At 40.6% G+C, this 20,609-nt stretch overlaps 2 protein-coding genes across 5 annotated transcripts in view; one reads left to right on the top strand and one right to left on the bottom strand.

Annotated features, from left to right (window-relative positions):
* ANO3 (anoctamin 3) overlaps positions 1 to 17,292 on the top strand; it is a 183,733-nt gene extending 166,441 nt beyond the window's left edge. For all 4 annotated transcript variants that reach the window (XM_075567281.1, XM_075567282.1, XM_075567283.1 and 1 more), the window contains 12 exons: positions 476 to 616; positions 1,326 to 1,490; positions 1,983 to 2,019; positions 2,795 to 2,906; positions 3,970 to 4,027; positions 6,162 to 6,259; positions 6,807 to 6,952; positions 8,797 to 8,949; positions 9,522 to 9,669; positions 9,898 to 9,978; positions 10,365 to 10,470; positions 12,885 to 17,292. In XM_075567281.1, coding sequence (XP_075423396.1) covers positions 476 to 616; positions 1,326 to 1,490; positions 1,983 to 2,019; positions 2,795 to 2,906; positions 3,970 to 4,027; positions 6,162 to 6,259; positions 6,807 to 6,952; positions 8,797 to 8,949; positions 9,522 to 9,669; positions 9,898 to 9,978; positions 10,365 to 10,470; positions 12,885 to 13,067 — 1,428 coding nt within the window. In that variant the 3' untranslated portion in view covers positions 13,068 to 17,292. The remainder of the gene's footprint in view (positions 1 to 475; positions 617 to 1,325; positions 1,491 to 1,982; positions 2,020 to 2,794; positions 2,907 to 3,969; positions 4,028 to 6,161; positions 6,260 to 6,806; positions 6,953 to 8,796; positions 8,950 to 9,521; positions 9,670 to 9,897; positions 9,979 to 10,364; positions 10,471 to 12,884) is intronic.
* A 1,413-nt stretch (positions 17,293 to 18,705) lies between these two features.
* SLC5A12 (solute carrier family 5 member 12) overlaps positions 18,706 to 20,609 on the bottom strand; it is a 57,230-nt gene continuing 55,326 nt past the window's right edge. Inside the window, 1 exon segment of the mRNA XM_075567286.1 lies at positions 18,706 to 19,655. Coding sequence (XP_075423401.1) covers positions 19,494 to 19,655 — 162 coding nt within the window. The 3' untranslated portion in view covers positions 18,706 to 19,493.

Genomic DNA, 20,609 nt, shown 5'->3' on the forward strand with positions numbered 1-20,609 from the left:
TTAGCATTGCAATAAAATATTTTTAACTACCTGAATAAAAATTATGACCAAAAAACGAATTCTGATATGAAAAAAACTATACATTGGCCATAATCAATATTTTTTCTCCTACGATCTCCTGGGAATCCCCCATGAGTCCATAAAGTACAGGTTTAAAGCCATCATCAAAGTACAACTAGATCGTTTTTAAGTATTTTGTGATGTTATATGAAATACAAATGACTCAATAATAATGACTACGCCACATGTGCTGTAGCAGGGATACCCTGAAAACCTGACCTATTGGTGGGGGCCCTTGAGGAGTGGAGCCGCCCACCCCTCCTGTATGATATTTGTTTGTGCCTAAAATTTACTCATCTCTGAAGTATATCTTGAATTGTAAATTGTGAATTGAAGAGTGCAGTCACGGGGTTGGACCATTTTGAGGTGCCCATAATACTAATAACACAAGAATTGATAGACTTTGTCTTTTCAGGAAGAGCTGCGGCCTCAGTTTGAAGCGAAATATTCAAAGTTGGAACGTGTCAATCCTATCACTGGCAAGCCAGAGCCTTTCCAGCCGGTCAGTGACAAGCTCAGCCGGCTGATGGTGTCTGTGTCAGGAATATTCTTCATGGTACAGCACCCTCTGCTATTTCATATTTAAAGGGCAGGGGGCGCTAGATCAAAAGTAGAATGGGTACAGAAATATTTTTGTGATTTCCCCCTCCCCCCACCCATCCACAGATAACATTTTTAAACAGTGTATACTTCATTGCACGACTCTGTTGCCATGGCAAGATTAATTAACCCTTTGAGATGCCTTGCTGGCCCTCTAATAGCGATGGGGTTAACAATTTAAAAAAAACAGACATCAAAAATAAAAAAGGTTTTGATCAACAACAAGAAACAGGCGCGGGGGGGGGGGCTATTAAATTGCCAGGAAAATATGCCCCCTTGTGTCTGCAGTTGGTCGAGGGTATTTTAACCCTTCGCCATCTAAGGTGCCTCCAGTTCGTGGCAGGGAAAGGGTTGATGGAATGTGCAGCAACAACATTTCAACAATGATCTAGACCAGGGGGTGGCCAGTTTCTGTCCTCAAGGGCCACCAACCGGTCAAGGTTATAAGGATATGCCTGCTTCAGCACAGGTGGCTCACTCAGTGGCTCAGTCAAAGACTGAGCTACTGATTGAACAACCTGTGCTGACGCAGGGAAATCCCAAATATGTGGCCTGTTGGTGGCCCTTGAGTACTGGAGTTGGCCACCTCCCTGACCCAGACACATGATAATGCTGCTAATAAGTGCTGTATCTAACGGCTGTATACCTCTTGTGTTTCTTCTCAGATATCTCTGGTGCTGACGGCGGTTTTCACGGTGGTGGTGTACCGCCTGGTCGCCATGGAGCAGTTTGCGTCCTTTAAATGGCATGTTATCGAGAAGTACTGGCAATTCGCCACATCTGGGACTGGAGTTTGCATAAACTTTATGATCATCATGTCCCTCAACGTTGTAAGTGTCTAGATCTCTTTTTTTCCCTCTTACAATGAATCTGACAGCGGCCTGTATTTTAGTAAGGAATATGTGGCTGGCGCAAAGTCAGAGGAACGCGGTCAAGTACATAATATGGTATTTAAACAAAGAATAAGTATACAGTGTAAGTCTGGGGCGGCCAACTCCAGTCCTTATGGGCCACCAAAAGTTCAGGTTTTAAGGTTACCCCTGCGTCAGCACAGAGGGCTCAGTCAACAACTGAGCCACTGATTGAGCCACCTTTGCTGAAGCAGGGATGCTCTTAAAACCTGACCTGTAGTCCAGTTACCTGGAGTTGGGTAACTAAATAGCATACTGTAGTAACATACATGATTGATGTTGGATACTGTATATCCACCAAGTTCAACCTCATATTCAATTCTAAACTGGCGAGACACTTGTATGTATATATTCAGCCAAGCTGCTGCTGCTCTGAGAATTCAATGCCTAAATTATCTTCTTATGTTCTAGGTATATGAAAAAGTGGCTTATCTTCTCACTAATTTAGGTAGGTACATCTTCTGTTCATTATGTGTGATCAGGAGGCAACACGTTCTCTGGCACCAGGAACCCGCAGAAAGCAGACAGGCTCGACTCACTGAAACAAATCAGAGAAATGCTTCATCAGCCTGATGAAAAGGTTAAGAGATCTCCCTAGTGTCCCCCCAAATCTCTCCATTAAGAGCTTTCATGTTTTAGCTATTGTGGCTGAAACTAAATGGGTGGTTTGGGTACATCCAGTTTTTTCCAGGTGCAATATTAAATCAAAGCATTGCTCTTCATTTGCAATACCCCACAATCCCTCTAGCTAAAAAAAAGGTTTAAATAAATATGAATAGGAACGTGTGCAATTTTCACTAAAGGTTTGCAAATTGGGCATTAAAAGTCAATGTAAAAGGTCCTTTTATTTAGTATCATATACACAACATTCTTGCAAACGTTCAAGCGAAATTAGTGAAACTAGCTAAATTTAAACCAAAGTAAAATGTAACAAAAACACTACATTTAGGACAACATTAAAAATAATTTTGACACGTTTTAAGACATCTCTAGATACAGTATGAAGGAACAACCAAAAGTTAGTATTGTGATCTGCATGTGCATGCAAAGAAACAGCCCCTGTACTCCAAAAAACATCCATATTCCTTTATTGTAGATGTAATGTATTTGAGGAATATGTTTTGGGGGATGGAATAAGCCTTTTTTATTCAATATGATTACGTAAGAAATGTACATGGAGATCCAACAATATTGCAAGTAATGTTTTCTTCTGCTCGCTCTAGAACACCCAAGAACAGATTCGGAATGGGAGAACAGCTTCGCTTTGAAAATGTTCCTCTTCCAGTTTGTCAACTTGAACAGCTCGATATTTTACATCGCCTTTTTCCTTGGCCGGTACGTTTTCTTGCGTGTTCGATAACAAATGTATTGAGGATTCCGAAGAAATGCGACAAAGGATTTTTAGATGATCTGCTGGTTCAGAGGTTCCCATCTCCAGCCCTTAAGGACCACTGACCGTGCAGGTTTTAAGGATACCCCCTGCTTGAGCACATGTGGTTCAGTCAAAATGATTGGGCCACCTGTGCTAATAAGGGATGGACGAAACTGTCAAAATCCATTTCCCGGAATTTCCGCGGGTCGTTTTGACAAGATCCGTCCCGCGCACAAATATCCGCGTGTGGATCGCATGCTTAAAAACCCAGATGGCTTCATTCCAATCCGTCATTAACTACAATCCGCATGGACTCTTTTAGGATCTGTTTCCGGATTGTCAAAAATGTGTCTAGAAAACGGATTGTTCTTTGCCTCTGAAAGAAAAGAATCCAAAGTTGCGTTTTTTTGGAGAATGATCCGTGGGAATCCGCGGGTGAAAGGGATCGGGCGATTCAAGGTGGATCCAAATCCACTAAATAAATTCACCCATCTCTCGTGCTAATGAGAGAATAGCCTTAAAACCTTCACTTAGGGTGCAGGAGCGGCCAACTTCAGTCCTCAAGGGCCACCAACAGGTCAGGTTTTCAGGACATCTCTGCTTCAGCACAGGTGGCTCAATCAGTGACTCGATCAAAATGACTGAGCCACTGATTGAGCCACCTGTGCTGAAGCAGGGATATACCTAATACCTGGCCTGCTGGTGGCCCTTGAGGGCTGGAGGTGGTCTCCCCTTTAGCAGGTTGATCTGTACATCAAGTAAATATTGTTCGATATTATAAGTTTTTGCATTATTTCTACTGTATGTCATTTAAAAGGAGCAGCCCTGCTCATAGGCACAGTACGTTATAACTAGTTTATTGTTAAGTATGTGGGGTTTTGCCAGGGGCAGGAAAACACATTCTGACGTTCTTACTTTATAAATGTCAAAAACATGAATGATTTCATAGAATTTTTACAAAATGTAGGTTTGAACGTATTATTGTTAGTCATCTTTTAGCGTTTTATATATATATATATTTTACAGGTTTGCGGGACGACCAGGGAAATATAACAGACTTTTCGAAAGATGGAGGTTGGAAGAGGTAATACAAAATATGCAGATATTTTAAAAATGCATTTCCCATATGTTTGGGACTCCTTATACATAAGGAGCTATTACATCAAGCACCCAGTATTCTATCATACATGTCAAGCACCCAGTATTCTATCCATACACATCAAGCACCCAGTATTCTATACATACACATCAAGCACCCAGTATACTATACATACACATCAAGCACCCAGTATTCTATCCATACACATCAAGCACCCAGTATTCTATCATACATATCAAGCACGCAGTAGTCTATCCATACACATCAAGCACCCAGTATTCTATCATACATATCAAGCACGCAGTAGTCTATCCATACACATCAAGCACCCAGTATTCTATCCATACACATCAAGCACCCAGTATTCTATCCATACACATCAAGCACCCAATATTCTATCCATACACATCAAGCACCCAATATTCTAGCCATACACATGTAGTCAAAGGAATTCCTAGGCTTTTGGGGCTAATCAAAATGGGGAGGGAGAAGGAAAATAAATATCAAATTTATATTGATTAGAACCACTGCTTTTTATACACACAGATTTAAAGCAGCAATACTACATTCCCTAATATATATATATATATATATATATATATATATATATATATATATATATATATATATATATATATATATAAAATTAAATTTTTATTCTTATTTACCTAAACTGGCAATCATTTGATGCTCATGTTATAAATGTGTAAAAATTCTGATTGTGTGCTTAACATAATGGCTGCTTCAGTCAATGTAACACAGCAGCTACTATGTACCCTTATATTAACAAGGTGACATTGTCTATTGTTACAGTTTACAGCACAAACTGCTGAGAAATTTGGCAACAAATTATCACCAACGGGAAAGTGTTGCAAAGATCTTGCACTGCTTGGGAGGTGTAGAAATCAAAGGATGCTTTAAAACTGATTAAAAATGGCATTACGAGTTGAATAATAAAAAAAGTGTAGTATCTAATACTACAGAACTGAATTATTTAAACAAAAAAAACCATGAAGATTTCACATGCTTTGCTGCTTTAAAGTACATATTTGAGTTTCACTTATTCCTAATCCTGGCTCTGAATCATATCAGAACTACCTTTGTACATTGATACCAAGAACAAATATTTTCAATGACTCCCTTCGACTTAATCTTATTAACCAATACGTGTGACTTTAGTGCATAATACAAAGTGATACACAGGGATTAGTAAATAAAAAAATGAATATTCAAATGTATATATTCCCAGACACAGTAGTTCAATCAGGTGGCAGCCAGAAGATGCTAGGAATCTCACGGGAATCCCGTACGAAGAGTCACAAAGAACAGGAATGGACTTCTAGGAGAGCAGTAGATTGATATGATAAAAAAAGTTTAATAAAAAAATTAAATAAGGTTGACACACTATTAGATTGTCCGCGTTCTAATATTGTGTGCGGCAAGACCAGAGGAATGGGTGATTCCACTGTGACACTTATCCTGGGTCAGAATAACCTCCTGGAAACAAGGAATAATCAACACCCCAAGGCTGCGTCCACAGTAGATCCGATGGGGCGAGTGACATCGCTTGCGCCAAATGGACGCCAATGCGCTTGTGCATAGATCGCGCGTGCACGAGCGCGACGGGGTGACCAGTACTACACTGGTGATAAACTGGTTTGAATTTGCCGCGCGATCTCCGGGTCGCGTGCGCGGTTCAGCCAATGAGGGCGAATCGCTTACTTGACATCATGGGCACACCCCCCGGCACGCCCTCACCTTGCTCCCCATCACACAACCCTGCAGGACACAGATCGCGGCAAGTACAGGCTTGTGCAAAGCTGCACGCCCAGTCGTACACGCCAGTACTATGTACTGTACGCAGCCTAAGAGATACAGATATGTTAGAAAAAGAAACATCTCTGTGAATGTATAGTGTTAGTTTAAATCCATCCACTCACTGTATTGAGATATACTATTGTTTATTGCCTTTACTCCTTATTCCAATCTACTGCGCTCCAAGAAGTCCATTCCTCTTCTCAGCAACCAACAAGACCAGCTGGGTATGATGCTCAATACACAAATGCACATTCAAATGTCTGAACTGTCAGTGTGCTTATCTTTATGTATCTGTGCTCAGTGTCACCCTAGTGGCTGCCTCATAGATCTCTGCTTACAAATGGGAGTCATCATGGTTTTAAAGCAAATGTGGAATAACTTCATGGAACTTGGATATCCGTAAGTGTGGTCTTTTTGTATCCACTTTGGTGCTTAAAATGTTTTGGTTGGATGTTGCGTAGTTATAATGAAAACATATAGGCTCATATTTATTCATAAGTGCTATTCCATAACCCATTCTTTCTGAGCCGGAAAACACCTTACAACGAATTAGAGGCTTGGATGGTTCCCTAAAGAATAGAACAGCTTAGTAAATATGGGAAATACTGCAGATCAAGTGGTGTACCAACAAGGGCAGTTATACTTAAAACCTCTCACCAATGTGATCTCAATGCATTTGTGTTCTGATGTCTTCCAGCAGTTTATGTTGAACACAAATTATTGTCTATTATGCAGCAGATAGAAAATTCCGGACCTATATTGGGAGACATTGATAGCTATTTTGTGAACTCTCCCAAAACCCTGCAGAACACAAACAGATGTTATTGAAAGGCTAAGATGGAGAGCACACAAACCATGTGTTTATAAAGCTTTGAACCAGAGTATTACTCCCTGGGTTAGTAACGTAAGTAGTTAAACTCTTTGCTTGTTATCCTTTCTGACTTAGATTACTGCAGAACTGGTGGTCGCGAAGGAAGATCAAAAAGGGCGGACAGACAGTAGAAAATAAAATGTCTTTGCCCCAGTGGGAGAAAGATTGGAATTTGCAGCCAATGAACGCACACGGGCTCATGGAGGAATATCTAGAAATGGGTAGGTACATTTACAAAGAATAGTTGGCATTCACACAGTATTCGCCTGTGGTTGCCTCAAATGTAAGACACTCGTTATATTTGACCCAGATTTTAGAGAGGTTTGCTACATTTTTGATATTAATCATGGAGGGAACAAAGTGCACTGATATCCACCGTATATCTCATTAGCGTAAGCTTAACACCATGTTAAATTAACACGGCCACGTGGTAAGTCTGTCTGACCTGAAGGTGGCGTTACTGCCATCTGGGACAAAATGGGAACACACCTTAGGTACCTCAGAAATATGCTCATTGAAGTCATTTGAATGTACTTTGCACATACACATTAGCCTAGGTATCTCAGGTGTGTGTCAGTCTCTCAAGCCTATTCCAATGAGAATGTAATAATAATAGCATGTTCTTGTATAGCGCTGCTAGTTTTACATGGCGCTTTACAGGGACATTTTGCAGGCACAAGTCCCTGCCCCGTGGAGCTTACAATCTATGTTTGTGGTGCCTGAGGCACAGGGACTTGCCCAAGGTCACAAGGAGTTGACACCGGGAATTGAACCAGGCTCCCCTGCTTCACACTTTCAATGCCAGTCAGTGCCTTTAATCACTGAGCTGCTCCTTCTCCCATGTACTCACAATGGCTGCTGTTTTTGGTTTAGGTTTGCGAATATGCATTAACCTCAGGGAAGATAACGTCCATTAATGATTTGATAAAGTGTGGTTATTAATACTGAGTTATCGTACCTCTCTGATTATGGGCCCTATCGTATTCACAGACACATTTCACACGTTACGTACAGACTTAATATTTGGGCCTTTTCGTTTCATGGGGATGTCATTTTTTATTCATTGACACAGCCATTTTTTGTTGGTCAGGTCTTGAATGTTTTATTATTGTTAGATTCTAATAGCTTTTAATTCAGAAGTCAAGTTAAAGTAATGTCAACAAATTTTGTTGCCAATTTTGGTAATAACCTGGCGTCTTTTTTTAAAACAAAACTAAAAGAACTAAGTTTCTAACAAAGTTGATATATATTTTCAAGCAACTACAGAAACAAACTATTTCCAGGAGCAGTCCGTGCAATACCTACATGAGCTTAAAAAAAATCAGTTCTATAGTATTAGGTAATACTACTTTTTTTTTTATTGATCTCCTAATGCGTTTTAATACACTGAGCATCCTTTGATTTCCGTAGCTGGATTTATCCCACCTCCCCAGCAGTGCAAGATCTTTGTAACTTTCCTGTTTGTGATGAGTTGTTGCCAATATTCCCAGCAGTTTGAGCTGCAAAATGTAACAATAGATAATGTTACCTTAGTAATATAAGAATACATTGTAACTGCCGAGTTACACTGACTGAAGGATTGATTGCAACTGAAAGGCGGCCATTTAGTAAACCCTGGGAAGCAGGATTATTGCTGATCAACCATGGGAGAACAAATCGATCAGCAGCTTAGGTAATTCGTTTTCAATAAAGGTAATCAAAGACTGCATATATTAAAATGAAAAAAAATATATATATATTTTTTAATTAATTTGCCGTGCAAGGCTGCCTCTTCCTTGTACTGTATTTCATGATTGAGGAGGAGATTGAGAGTAGGGTTCTGCGTGGGAGGACCCCAATGCTACATCTTTAAACTTTTAACATGTTTGAAGTTTATTTATAGCATTCTCTTGCCATTATTTTTAATGAATTATTAGAATTGGTTATTATGGAATCCATACTCTACATTACTTTTTCGAAAGCACAGAAGGGCACAGTAGCAATACAAAGGACCATTCGGCATTTCACTCATCCATACTGACAAACGGCATCGTTAAGAAATAATGAGGTGACCTTTTTCCCCCAGTTATACAGTTTGGCTTTACCACAATCTTTGTCGCTGCATTCCCCCTGGCACCTCTCCTCGCATTGCTGAACAATATCATTGAAATAAGGCTCGATGCCTATAAATTTGTTACACAATGGAGAAGACCTATGCCTGCCAGAGCAACTGATATAGGTAAGAGATCAAATTTAAATTCAAATCCAGATCATTCTTGTCCCATCCTCTCTGGTGAATTTGTTTTCGGAAGGGAGGTTGGCTAAATATATTGTAGGAAAGGGTTTTACTTCAATAGTTCATTTCCCCTTAGGATCTTCTGTATTTGGAAATGTCTTTGCATTTTCCAGCTGCGTTCTTGTGACTTCAGTTTAGTGACACATTATTTCATGTTTTGTCAGGTTTAGTGACAAGTGCCAAATATTGCCAATGTTTCATGTTCAACATGGATCTCTTAGTGTCAAGAATTGAAGCTACTTTACTCCTCTTGCATCAACATGATATTAGGTTACAACATGAAGACTTACTGTCTCATTATAAGTTTGTTGCTACTTTTTCTGCATTGATACAAGTCACTGAGAATGTTTCAGAGGTTGAACCCTAAAGCAAAAACAGACATAAAAAAAACAGGAAAATGCAGTGTACTTAGTGCAAACTATTTACAAGCAATGGGACATTGGCGGGCAGCCACATACTTAGACGTTCTCATAAATGGCATAATAACATTCTTTGTGTCCTGTTTTTGTTTGTAGGTATCTGGTATGGAATTTTGGAAGGAATCGGCGTCTTAGCCGTTATCACCAATGCATTTGTTATTGCTATAACATCTGATTATATCCCTCGCTTCGTGTATGCATTCAAGTATGGACCGTGCTTAGATCAAGGATACAGAAATGAAAAGTAATGTGAACCTACGCGCGTTTCAGAACTGATTTTGATTATTTTCGACAGATTTGCACATCTAGTTGCAGGTTAACTACCAATAAGTCAAACCATCTCAGAGTTTCAAAGTTGAATTGTGTTTACACTCAAATACTTAACCCTGTGTGCAATTGTATAGCATTCCTCACATTTCAAATAAGCAGCCCCTTCTGCACTCCAACCGCTTGTTCTATCTTTGTTTTTCAGATGTCTCCGAGGTTACGTAAATAGTAGTTTATCAATATTTGATTTGAGCGAGCTGGGCATGGGATATTCTGGATATTGCAGGTATGCATTTCGTTTTCATGAAGTTTCACCTAGAAGTTTCCTTTCATGGCATTTGATTCCAAGTTAGATGTGTGCAATGTTGTTGTTTTTGGTAATCAAAGTACAGGAGCCATATATTGGACCCTGGGTTTCTGGGTTCTGCTATTAAACAAGCAGAGAAAAGGTGTTCAATGTGCATTCCCATTTATTCAGTTCTCTTTTTCATAACTGACTGATAAAGTCAACCGTAGTCCTGTCCAGTTCATGTAGAAATACACGTTGCACTGTCTACAACATCCCACTGCTGGAGCTTCACAGATGTGCAGTAGGACCAACCATAGGTACCATGGATCATGTATGTTCTTTAGTCTTTGTCAGCCTGTTTATGTGTTTGCTTTGGTTAACAGATACCGAGACTACAGAGCACCTCCTTGGAGTTCCAGGCCCTATGAATTCACCTTGCAGTTCTGGCATGTTTTAGCTGCACGGTTAGCCTTCATTATAGTGTTTGAGGTATGTACCGTACCTGTGAGCACATATACTGTATCATTAGCTTTTCCTAAACAAACGTTTTGCTTACAGCTTAGTCAAAAAAAGTGTTGTTAACATATAGCACTGGCCATCTAATATATTGTACTTGCATATACTGTATGTATGTATACATATATTAATTTAAAGCTGCAGACCAAGCAATATCTTACGTGTGTGTTTTTTTTAAATAAATCAGTCCAGTACTATGAGAAAATACTTGTAGCTTTTTTTTTTAAAGAACTATATATAAAAAAATGTATGTATTATAATGTAAAAAGCATTTTGTTGTTTCTATAGCAACCATTTACAAAGTCACATCCTCTTCCTCTTCTGAAACAGGCTCTGGCGCGCTCCTTTTTGAGCCCTGCCCTCTCTCTAGCAGTGCACCAATTGTATCTAGTGACTACCTGGTTGCATGATCTTCCCCACAGAACTTTGCATCTTTGGTCTTCTTCTGCTGCACTGACAGCCATTTAGAGAAACCCTGAGACGAATCTTCGCTGATCTATGGGGAACTTAGCTAATTACTTATCATTGTGTGGATTGTATTGATGCACATATTAAAGGGGGAATAAAAAACGGCACATTGGACTGCTGCTTTAAGTAACCCCTTCAGGGCACTTTCACATATTTCACAAAGTTTAGTCCACAGGACAGTAAAAAATTGTGTATATTCAGTGTATGTCCCTGCTAAACGGACATTACCCTGACGAGGTTGGCTGGCTTGAAACATGTTTTGATCAAAAGATGCAACAAATTACTCCTTTGTTACACAGAAAAGGTTCTAAATGTAAAAATGCCACTAGCATATTACACACATATACACACATACATATACACACATACATATACAGTACACACATACATATACAGTACACACATACATATACAGTACACACATACATATACAGTACACACATACATATACATGTACACACACACATGTACACACACACATTTACACACATACATGTACACACATACTTAGTTAAGTTATGGTGAGTAAAAAAAGTGACAAAAAGCCTCCACAGCAAAGCATATAGCAAATGTAAATATACTGTATGCTCATTTGCATGTCTTAGGCAGGTCTGCAACCCCGCCTTTCACCATTATCACCCAGCACACAGCACTTCCACTGCAGCAAGGGATTCTGGGAAATGACATGCAAATGAGCACACAGTATATTTACATTTGCTATATGCTTTGCTGTGGAGGGTTTTTGTCACTTTTTTTACTCACCATAACTTAACTAAGTATGGTAAACCCCATCCTCATTGCTTTATTGCATAGCCAGTTTACCAACCCCACATTGATGAGACCCATTAAGGTCAAAACAGCTGTCTGTGGGTGGGTTTTCTGGCTATGCATCTTAACCTTGGCTGTGCTCAAAGCTGTGACCATGCAGCAAGCTTAAGCCTATAGGGAACCATGTATAAAATGTTTTTTGAAGCAAAAAGTGGCACTGTGTGCTCATTTGCATGTCATTTCCCAGAATCCCTTGCTGCAGTGGAAGGGCTGTGTGCTGGGTGATAATGGTGAAAGGTGGGGTTGCAGATCTGCCTAAGACATACAAATGAGCATAAAGTATATTTACATTTGCCATACATACCCACACACAGAGGCCCATAATCATATACTAGTGGTGCTAAGCCAAAGCACCCTTTAAACTTTATCATCTGTGTGCCCTGACTTTATCTACGGAGAGAGAGAGGCAGGGGCAAAAAGAAGGATGGAGAGAGAGGGGTATTGGATGCAGGAAGGAGGGGGGTAGTGGACACATGAACAAGGGAAAAAGAGAGGGGATGTGGATGCAGGAGAGAGGGAAGGAAGGAGAGGCAGTGGATACCGGAGGGGGTGTGGAGCTGTGGGTGCAGGAGGCACATAGAGAAAGAGGGTAGGAGGGCAAGAGAGAGAGAGAGAGGAGGCAAGGAGTGCAGGAGAGAGGGAGAGGATGCAGGGGTGCAGGAGAGAGACCTCCTCTTCACACTTGTCCTGAAGAGGGGGGGATATATATTTATATATACAGATGTAGGCAAAGTTATTGTGCAGATAGGCGCTATACATTGCACAATCTGGAGCACAAAATGGTCATCTTTGCAACCTATGGCTCAGCACATCCAGTATTAGGTACCCTACAGATGGGACTCCAACTTCAAGAAAAGACCAAAAGGGTCTAATTATCTGCACCAGACAAAATTAATGCAAAATAGAGGGTGTTGAATGACCCAGAGTTTAGTGTGTGTTTGTTTGTGTGTGTGTGTGTGTGTGTGTATATTATTACAATTTATATTTATATTATATATTTATAAAAAAAATTATATAAATATGTACAGGTTTCCGGTAAACAATGAAACAATTTAAGAAGACGGACTTTTTTTTCTCTCTTTCCCTCTTAGCACCTTGTGTTTGGGATAAAGTCCTTCATTGCGTACCTGATCCCTGATATGCCCAAAGATTTATGTGACCGAATGAGACGGGAAAAGTACTTGGTTCAGGAGATGATGTATGAAGCGGAGCTGGAACATTTGCAACAAGAGAGGAAGAAGAATGGAAAACAGTATCACCATGAATGGCCTTAGCTGACCGCAGAAGAATCTGACCCTGCACAAGGAAAGAATCTCACAAAAGCAATCAGATACTGATGGAGCCACGAAGCACAATGGGGGCATCTAATAATACAGCATACATGTTGTTACATAAATATATATATAGTATTATTTCGGTTATGGTGGGTGAAAAGGTGACCAAAAACCCTCCACCGTATATTATATAGCATATAAAAATATTACTTGTGAGCACATTCACATGTCTTAGACAAAAGGTGACATGGTGTGCTCATTTGCATGTCATTTCCCAGAATCCCTTCCTGCAGTAAAAGCACTGTATGCTAGGTGATAATGGCGAAAAGCAGGGTTGCAGACCTGTCTAAGACGTGAATGTGCTCACAAGTAATACACACACACACACACACACACGTAGCAGAAGTTGTTGCACTCTCTGGAGCGTTGTAGCGTGACCAGTGGCGGATTTCCTGTTAGGCCTAAGGCAGCAGCAAAACTTTAGGGTGGCAAAAATGTTCCGCCCCCATATCCTTTTGCCACACTCTCAAGCCTATCGGTCCTGATGGGAAGTCATTTAGATCCTGCGGCCGCCTCCTTTCCTGCCTTCTGACTTCTCCTTCTGAGCCGCAGATGTCACCAACGTGATGTTATGGCATCTCATTGCCATGGCAACACGACGTCGCAGCGTTAAATCGCGTTACCATGGCAACGTGACGCCGTGCGACATCACGTTGGTGACATCCGCGGTGTCATTGGACGCTGCAGTTCAGAAGGAGGACGGGATGGCAGGCAAGGAGGCGGCCGCAACAGCTACGTGCCAAAGGCCGGCGGATTTTGAACCCGCTGCTGCGCGCGAAACACGCAATGAACCAGGGGGAGCAGACACCGGTGTGTCTGCATTAGCCGCGTGTGAAAAGGGACGGGCCAACGTGTTATTTCACCCGCGGACGCACACCAGCAATGACATCTGCTACATCTGTACGCAAAGTACGTATTTCCCACCGGAGAGATCTGTGCGCAGGGCAAGTAACGAATAGAAAAGTAACTATGCAGTTTAACCCCGTCAGTACTGGAAGGAGTAAGACCAAGATCCACAAAGCTCCACTGAGGCCCCGATCCACATGGTGGCGCTAAACTTTAGCACGCCCGAGCACCCACACACGTGAATAGGAGTAAAGGTGTGCTAAAGCCAGTGGCAGATTTCCCACTAGGCCTGGGCCTAGGGCGGCAGAATTTGGGGGTGACAAAAATGTCCGCCCCCCCATATACTTTTGCCGCGCTCTCGGGACTGATGGGAAGTCACTTAGGCCGCCTCCTTACCTGCCGCCCCCCTCCTTCTGAACGGGACATGACGCCGCAGACGTCACCAATGCAGCGTCAAATGATTGCCATGGCAACGTCCACAGCGTCATTTGATGTCGCGGTTCAGCAGGAGGAGTGCGGCAGCCAGGAGGAACACTGAGACCTGCAAGACGGCGGAATGTTATGCTACAACAACGTGATGTTAGCACTGTGCTAACGAGATGTAGCTTGGGTGTTTTATTAACATAATTAGCCAGGTTAACTCGGAAAACGTACCGTCTGCTCCTGTCGTTGGTGACGTCACGGGAAGATGCCGGATTTATTGAAGCGTTGTGGATCTAGCGCTGAGCCTTCCCAGCACAGATGGGGATAAGGTTAGAACACCATTTTGTTGGGTGTAAAGATATATACTGTAGATCAAAACCAAAAAAAAAAAAAAGCAACACGCACAAAAAATCCAGTCCCATAACGTGTCAGTCCTGCTGCGTACATTTTATGCGAGTATTTGAATGTAGCTAGCAAAGAATGTACATTTTATATGAATTTACTAAATATATGCATACGATTTCAAACAGAAGAGTTATTTTTATGCTTCAGTATAGCATGCTGCTGTTTTTATAAGCAGTATTTGGGGGGATTTGTTTGTTTAATGTTCAGTTACTAAATGCAGATGGACAATGCCGTGCAAATCTGAATTATTTATGCAAGCACCATTTTATACAGATTTAAAGATGTATGTAGGTGATATACATAATACATATATGTTTGGCTTGTTGATGTTTCAATAAGAAACAAACAGGCTTATTTAATGAACTTTCATGGTCCCAGTGTAAAGAATTTTTACACGTTCTTGCTCATGTTTAGTTATGAACAGTGTCCTTGTTTGCAGTCCTCAAGAGACACCAAGAGGTCAGGTGTTCAGGATATCCCTGCTTCATCACAGTCAAAGCCTAAGCCACTGATTGAGCCACTCTGTGCTGAAGCAGGGATATCCTGAACACCTGACCTGTTGGTGGCCCTTGAGGACTGCAGTTGGCCACCCCTGATATAGAGAATAGAGGCAGACTGAGCCGGTATTTGGCAAAGGCTAAGACTATAAATAGCCCATACTGTAACTAATGATGAACAACACAAAGTAATTTGCTCTCCAAGAAATATTCAGCCATTGCTCAAAGACTGCCCAGTATTTACTACAGGTATCTCTCCACACGTTGTGTAGGTGAGTGCATTGGAAGGTATCAAATTTGGCTTGAAAATGTGTTTTTCACCAAAACATTTTTGATTAAAAGTTTAAGTGATTTAAAAAAAAAAAAAAAAAAAAACCTACTTTATTACTTTTACAAAAATTGCAGCGAAGCAAATGCAGATCAAATTTGGCTAAATCCCCCCCCCCCCAAGATCATTCAACTTCCTTAGAAAACATGTCAAAAATAAGGATATTCCTTGAGAAAAATAATCACCAAATAAAAACTAAATGACTGTATTTAAGAAACTTTTGCACTAAAGTGAGACTTTGATAAGCCTCTTTTTTGTCCTCCCATCATTTCTATTGTACAACTAGTGTATAATAGAATACTATCTGTAATATAATAATAATAACTAGTTCCTTGTAACAAATATGTGGGTGTTATTGTTAAATGCCTATGTGAACAAATTAATAATGTTGTAATTTAGTAGGGTTTTGAGTGGCCCCACAATGTTTAATCTGTAAACAATAGCTAATTCAGATGAGGCCCACTTACTAAGATGTGCTATGCCAGATGATACCATCCAGCACTGGAAGACATTAGAATGCCATCTGACCTCTGACACTTCCAGGTCATGTGATTGCTCCTGAAGTGATCACATGATGCGACCAGGCATGACCAGGATACCGGAAACGGAAGAGGATGGGGCTCCACTTTCATTTCGATTGGGCTTTTTGAGCGGCCAGCCTGATCACCCCCTAGAAAATGAGCACGTGCCCGTGCCGGACCTGGTACATCAGAAGGGCACTATAATTTATCCACCTTGATTTGTATTAGCTCATTGAAAAAGGATAACCACCTTGATTGGTTCTCTTGGAGTCCCCATTCCCCGAAGATGATCCACTTCCATTTTTTAATTCCACAAATAATAGAAAATGGCCATAGGACATGTGCAGCCCAATGTCGCTTTTCAATTATGTTATTGTCTTTTTTCCATTTACCCAATTAAATGAACCCTGACACGAATTAAATTAAATTATTTAATTTAAAATAAAGTAAACTCCTAAATCAACTCCTTGTACAAATCGGATGTTTGTCAAATGACAACATACTTTTTTTTGTAGTTTGTAGCTGGTCATTGTTGCTACTGTGTTGGTGATATTGTTACCATATATTGGTGTGTATTTAATACAGCCGCTCGCAGAGGGCTCAGCAAAATGTCTAATAAAGAAGTATACAGTAGCTCTTGTTCATCTTTATTTACCAGGATGTACAGTATTCATAAAGGGCTGGGAGAATGAATACCACAGCCATTGTCATATCGTACATTTTACTAACACCAAAAGACACTTGTAAAGTCTCCTACGGGCAGACAAGCATAAAAAGATGTGTTCTTTGCTGCTGGGCTATTTATCTTTGAGTTGTGATCAGATGGCCAAAAATCACATTACTTACTGACCTGTTGTGTTAAGTGGGAAAGTAAAAATTACTGCGTAGAAGCTGAACACCATCCCTTTGTATATTATGTCCTAGATATATTAAATGGTGGTACCCCATAAGACACCTTCCAGTCCATCAAAGTGAATAGGTCATTGTGTGCCTTCCAGCACCAGAAGGTGTCTTACGGGATGGCGCCATGGTGAATACCGGCCTATGTTTGTTTCTGCTGTGTTAAACACAACTGAATAAGGAATCATCAATTGTGCCCATTTTAAGTACTGGAATAGCATGATAGCTTTAATAAAAAAAGACCTTGATTAAATATCCATTCTGAAATGTTGTCAAATTTCTAAGATATAGATATATATCTTCATTACATAAACAGTCTTCAAGCTTCCTTCCCCCCCACCAGTTAATTCACCGACTCAGCAGAATGGAATTGTCTACAGTACACAGACAGTGAAAACAAAATGAGAAACATGATAGTGTTGACATAGAGTCCCCAGACTACATATGTCGGATGCTAGTTAGGCTGTACCAAATCAGATACGTCTCATTATAGTGTTAACTGTTTTTCTAATCTAAAAATCTCCTTAAAGTCCAAAAGCATTTGAGATTGATGATTGATACCTTGATACATTGACACATTCAGACTGTTCCTCTTGTCAATTTTCTGAACTTAAAAAGGCAATCCAAGCTGGCGATTGTCTTTGCATTTTTTATTTTATTTTTTGAACTTAAGTTTGAAGCAGGGGGTCTCCAGAGCTGAATCCCATTAATTTCAGCTCTGGAGACCCCCCTGCACCAGAGATACAGACATCCATAGGGGGTGCCGGCACCCGCCAGGCTAGCAGGGTTCATGTAATGGCAGAGTTTCAAAGCTCCCGCATCCTACAGGCCAATAGGAAGATGTGACGTCATCAGGTTCGACTTCCTATTGGCCGCGTGACGTGGGAGCTTTAAAATTTGCCAAGATACCGGTGCCCCCTTTGGAGGTCTGTATCTCGGGAAACAGGGGGTCCCCAGAGCTGAAATGAATGGGGTTCAGCTTCTGAGACCCCCCGCTTCAAGTTTGTTTTAAAAAAAAGATATATATTTTTAAAGTGCACAAATTGCTCCTTTAAGTTAAAACATCACTCCCTAAACACTTTGGAACCATTTGTAGAATGCACTTTATACATACAAGCATGTAGTTATGGCGTTTCACATTCCAACATTCTAATGCTGTTTTTAAGTGCGGCATTTTAATTTAACAAATATTCTGAAATAAGTTTGACCTGGTTTAAGCTGCAGAAAGGGTTCTCATACAGCGGCAAAATATCCTTAGCATTTTATAAACTCGCCTTTTTCAAAGACAACCCAAGGCAACAAAATGCAATAAAATCAGAGACACGATCCACAAAGTTTAACTGGACACACTGACTGGAGATATGCCAATCGCGAGATTCTCCGCAGTTTCAAGCAAACTGTCTGAAAGTTTGCAAAATCTGCGAGAACTTCGCTAGATCTTTTGGTGCCAAATGTTCTAGTGAAATGTCCGAAATGGTTCAAAATTAGCCATTTTGCTTTGTCGCCAAACGTAAAAGGGTGAAATTCAAAATGTTCGCACATCTCTAACACTGACGTCAAGAGAGGCTAGCTCATCTGGCAGCGAAAGAGTTAATCATTTGTGTCCAAGCAACAACTCCCCCCCCCCCTCACACAAATAAAAATACAAGCCCAATAAATGTTTTTTACAGTTTAATATCTGCATTTGTTTTAGCTCCACTGTCTCCTAATTACTGAGATACTCAACTTTTTTGGGGGGGGGGGGGCGGTTTCTAAAAAAATCCAAAATGGCCTCCGGTGCACCCGATAGAAAGCCACAATTATTCTGATATTGTCACGGCTTTGTATTGGCAAACAGAGCAAGGCTAATGCTTGTGGCCACATTGTTTCTCCCGGACAATAACTCTTTAAAAGTAAATATCCTGAGAACTTGGGATCCCCAAACCCTTGGGTAGAGCACATTGCTCCCAAGGTCAAATCATGTTAAAAAAAAAGAAAAACTGTCCATGGATTCCCAGCAATAACTTGAGTGCCACAAATAACTTTTTTTTCCCCTCGTTTTATCATATACAGGATGTATAACCAAAGAACAACCATTATTCTATCATTTCAGAAACTGAAAACTCTGATAAAAAAGGATAAATACTATACAGTTCAATGATTCAATGATGCAGTTCCAGGTCATTTTCATTTCTTAGACCTATCACAGAGATGCTTCACAGTACAGGTAGTCCTCGCTATCCAATGTTTCACTTTACAACGAATGGCATATCCAACACTTTACAACACAACCCTTTGGGCCATTTTTCTACGTCGGAATGCGTTATCCGACGCCTGAATGCGTTATCCAACGCTCACCGCCACTGATTAACATGGGGCTCACTTTACAACGGTGTCACTATCCAACGCTACTTCCAGAACGGATTCCGTTGGATAACTGAGGACTGCCTGTAGAGGATTTTATCCTCTACATATATGTTACTTTATCTTCAGCTGTGTTTGTGTACGATTTTTCTGTCGGTTCATAGCCAGGTGAGGTTTTCAGGCAGGTCTCGTAAAATCCATTGTCTACTGCTTTTTCTGTCACTGGTTGCATTGTAACATCTTTCTTGAGACTGTCATTAGGGTCCTATCAAGAGAAGGAAGGGGGTTATATCTCACAATATGGGGCAGACAATACATTCACATTTGACCTGATTTTACAGCCAAGAGATTTTCTAAAAATTAGATCATTCACTAAACCTTCTTCTTCAAAAGTCTCAAACAAGTGGTTCCCTTGTGATAATCCTCTAAACCTTTTTGTGTTGGTGCATGGGTTAGGAGAATCTTTTCACTAATCTGTCTTGAGTTGTGATTTCATGGGTTTGGTGTGTGATTCCTGTTTTCATGGGTTTGGTGTGTGATTTGTGTGTTCATGGGTTTGGTGTGTGATTAGTGTGTTTATGGGTTTGGTGTGTGCTTTGTATTTTTATGGGTTTGGTGTGTGATTAGTGTGTTCATGTGTTTGGTGTGTTATTAGCGTGTTCATGGGTTTGGTGTGTGATTAGCGTGTTCATGGGTTTAGTGTGTGATTAGTGTGTTCATGGGTTTGGTGTGTGATTAGCGTGTTCATGGGTTTAGTGTGTGATTAGTGTGTTCATGGGTTTGGTGTGTGATTAGTGTGTTCATGGGTTTGGTGTGTGATTAGTGTGTTCATGGGTTTAGTGTGTAATTAGTGTGTTCATGGGTTTAGTGTGTGATTAGTGTGTTCATGGGTTTGATGTGTGATTAGCGTGTTCATGGGTTTGGTTTGTGATTAGCGTGTTCATGGGTTTGGTGTGTGATTAGTGTGTTCATGGGTTTGGTGTGTGATTAGTGTGTTCATGGGTTTGGTGTGTGATTAGTGTGTTCATGGGTTTGGTGTGTGATTAGTGTGTTCATGGGTTTGGTGTGTGATTTGTGTATTCAGGGGTTTGGTGTGTGATTTGTGTATTCAGGGGTTTGGTTTGTGATTTGTGTGTTCATGAGTTGGGTGTGATTAGTGTGTTCGTGCATTTGGTGTGTGATGTGTGTTTATGGGTTTGGTGTGTTAGTTGTGTGATTT

This window comes from Ascaphus truei, chromosome 12 (genome assembly GCF_040206685.1).
Source record: "Ascaphus truei isolate aAscTru1 chromosome 12, aAscTru1.hap1, whole genome shotgun sequence".
NCBI classification, from domain to species: Eukaryota; Metazoa; Chordata; class Amphibia; order Anura; family Ascaphidae; genus Ascaphus; species Ascaphus truei.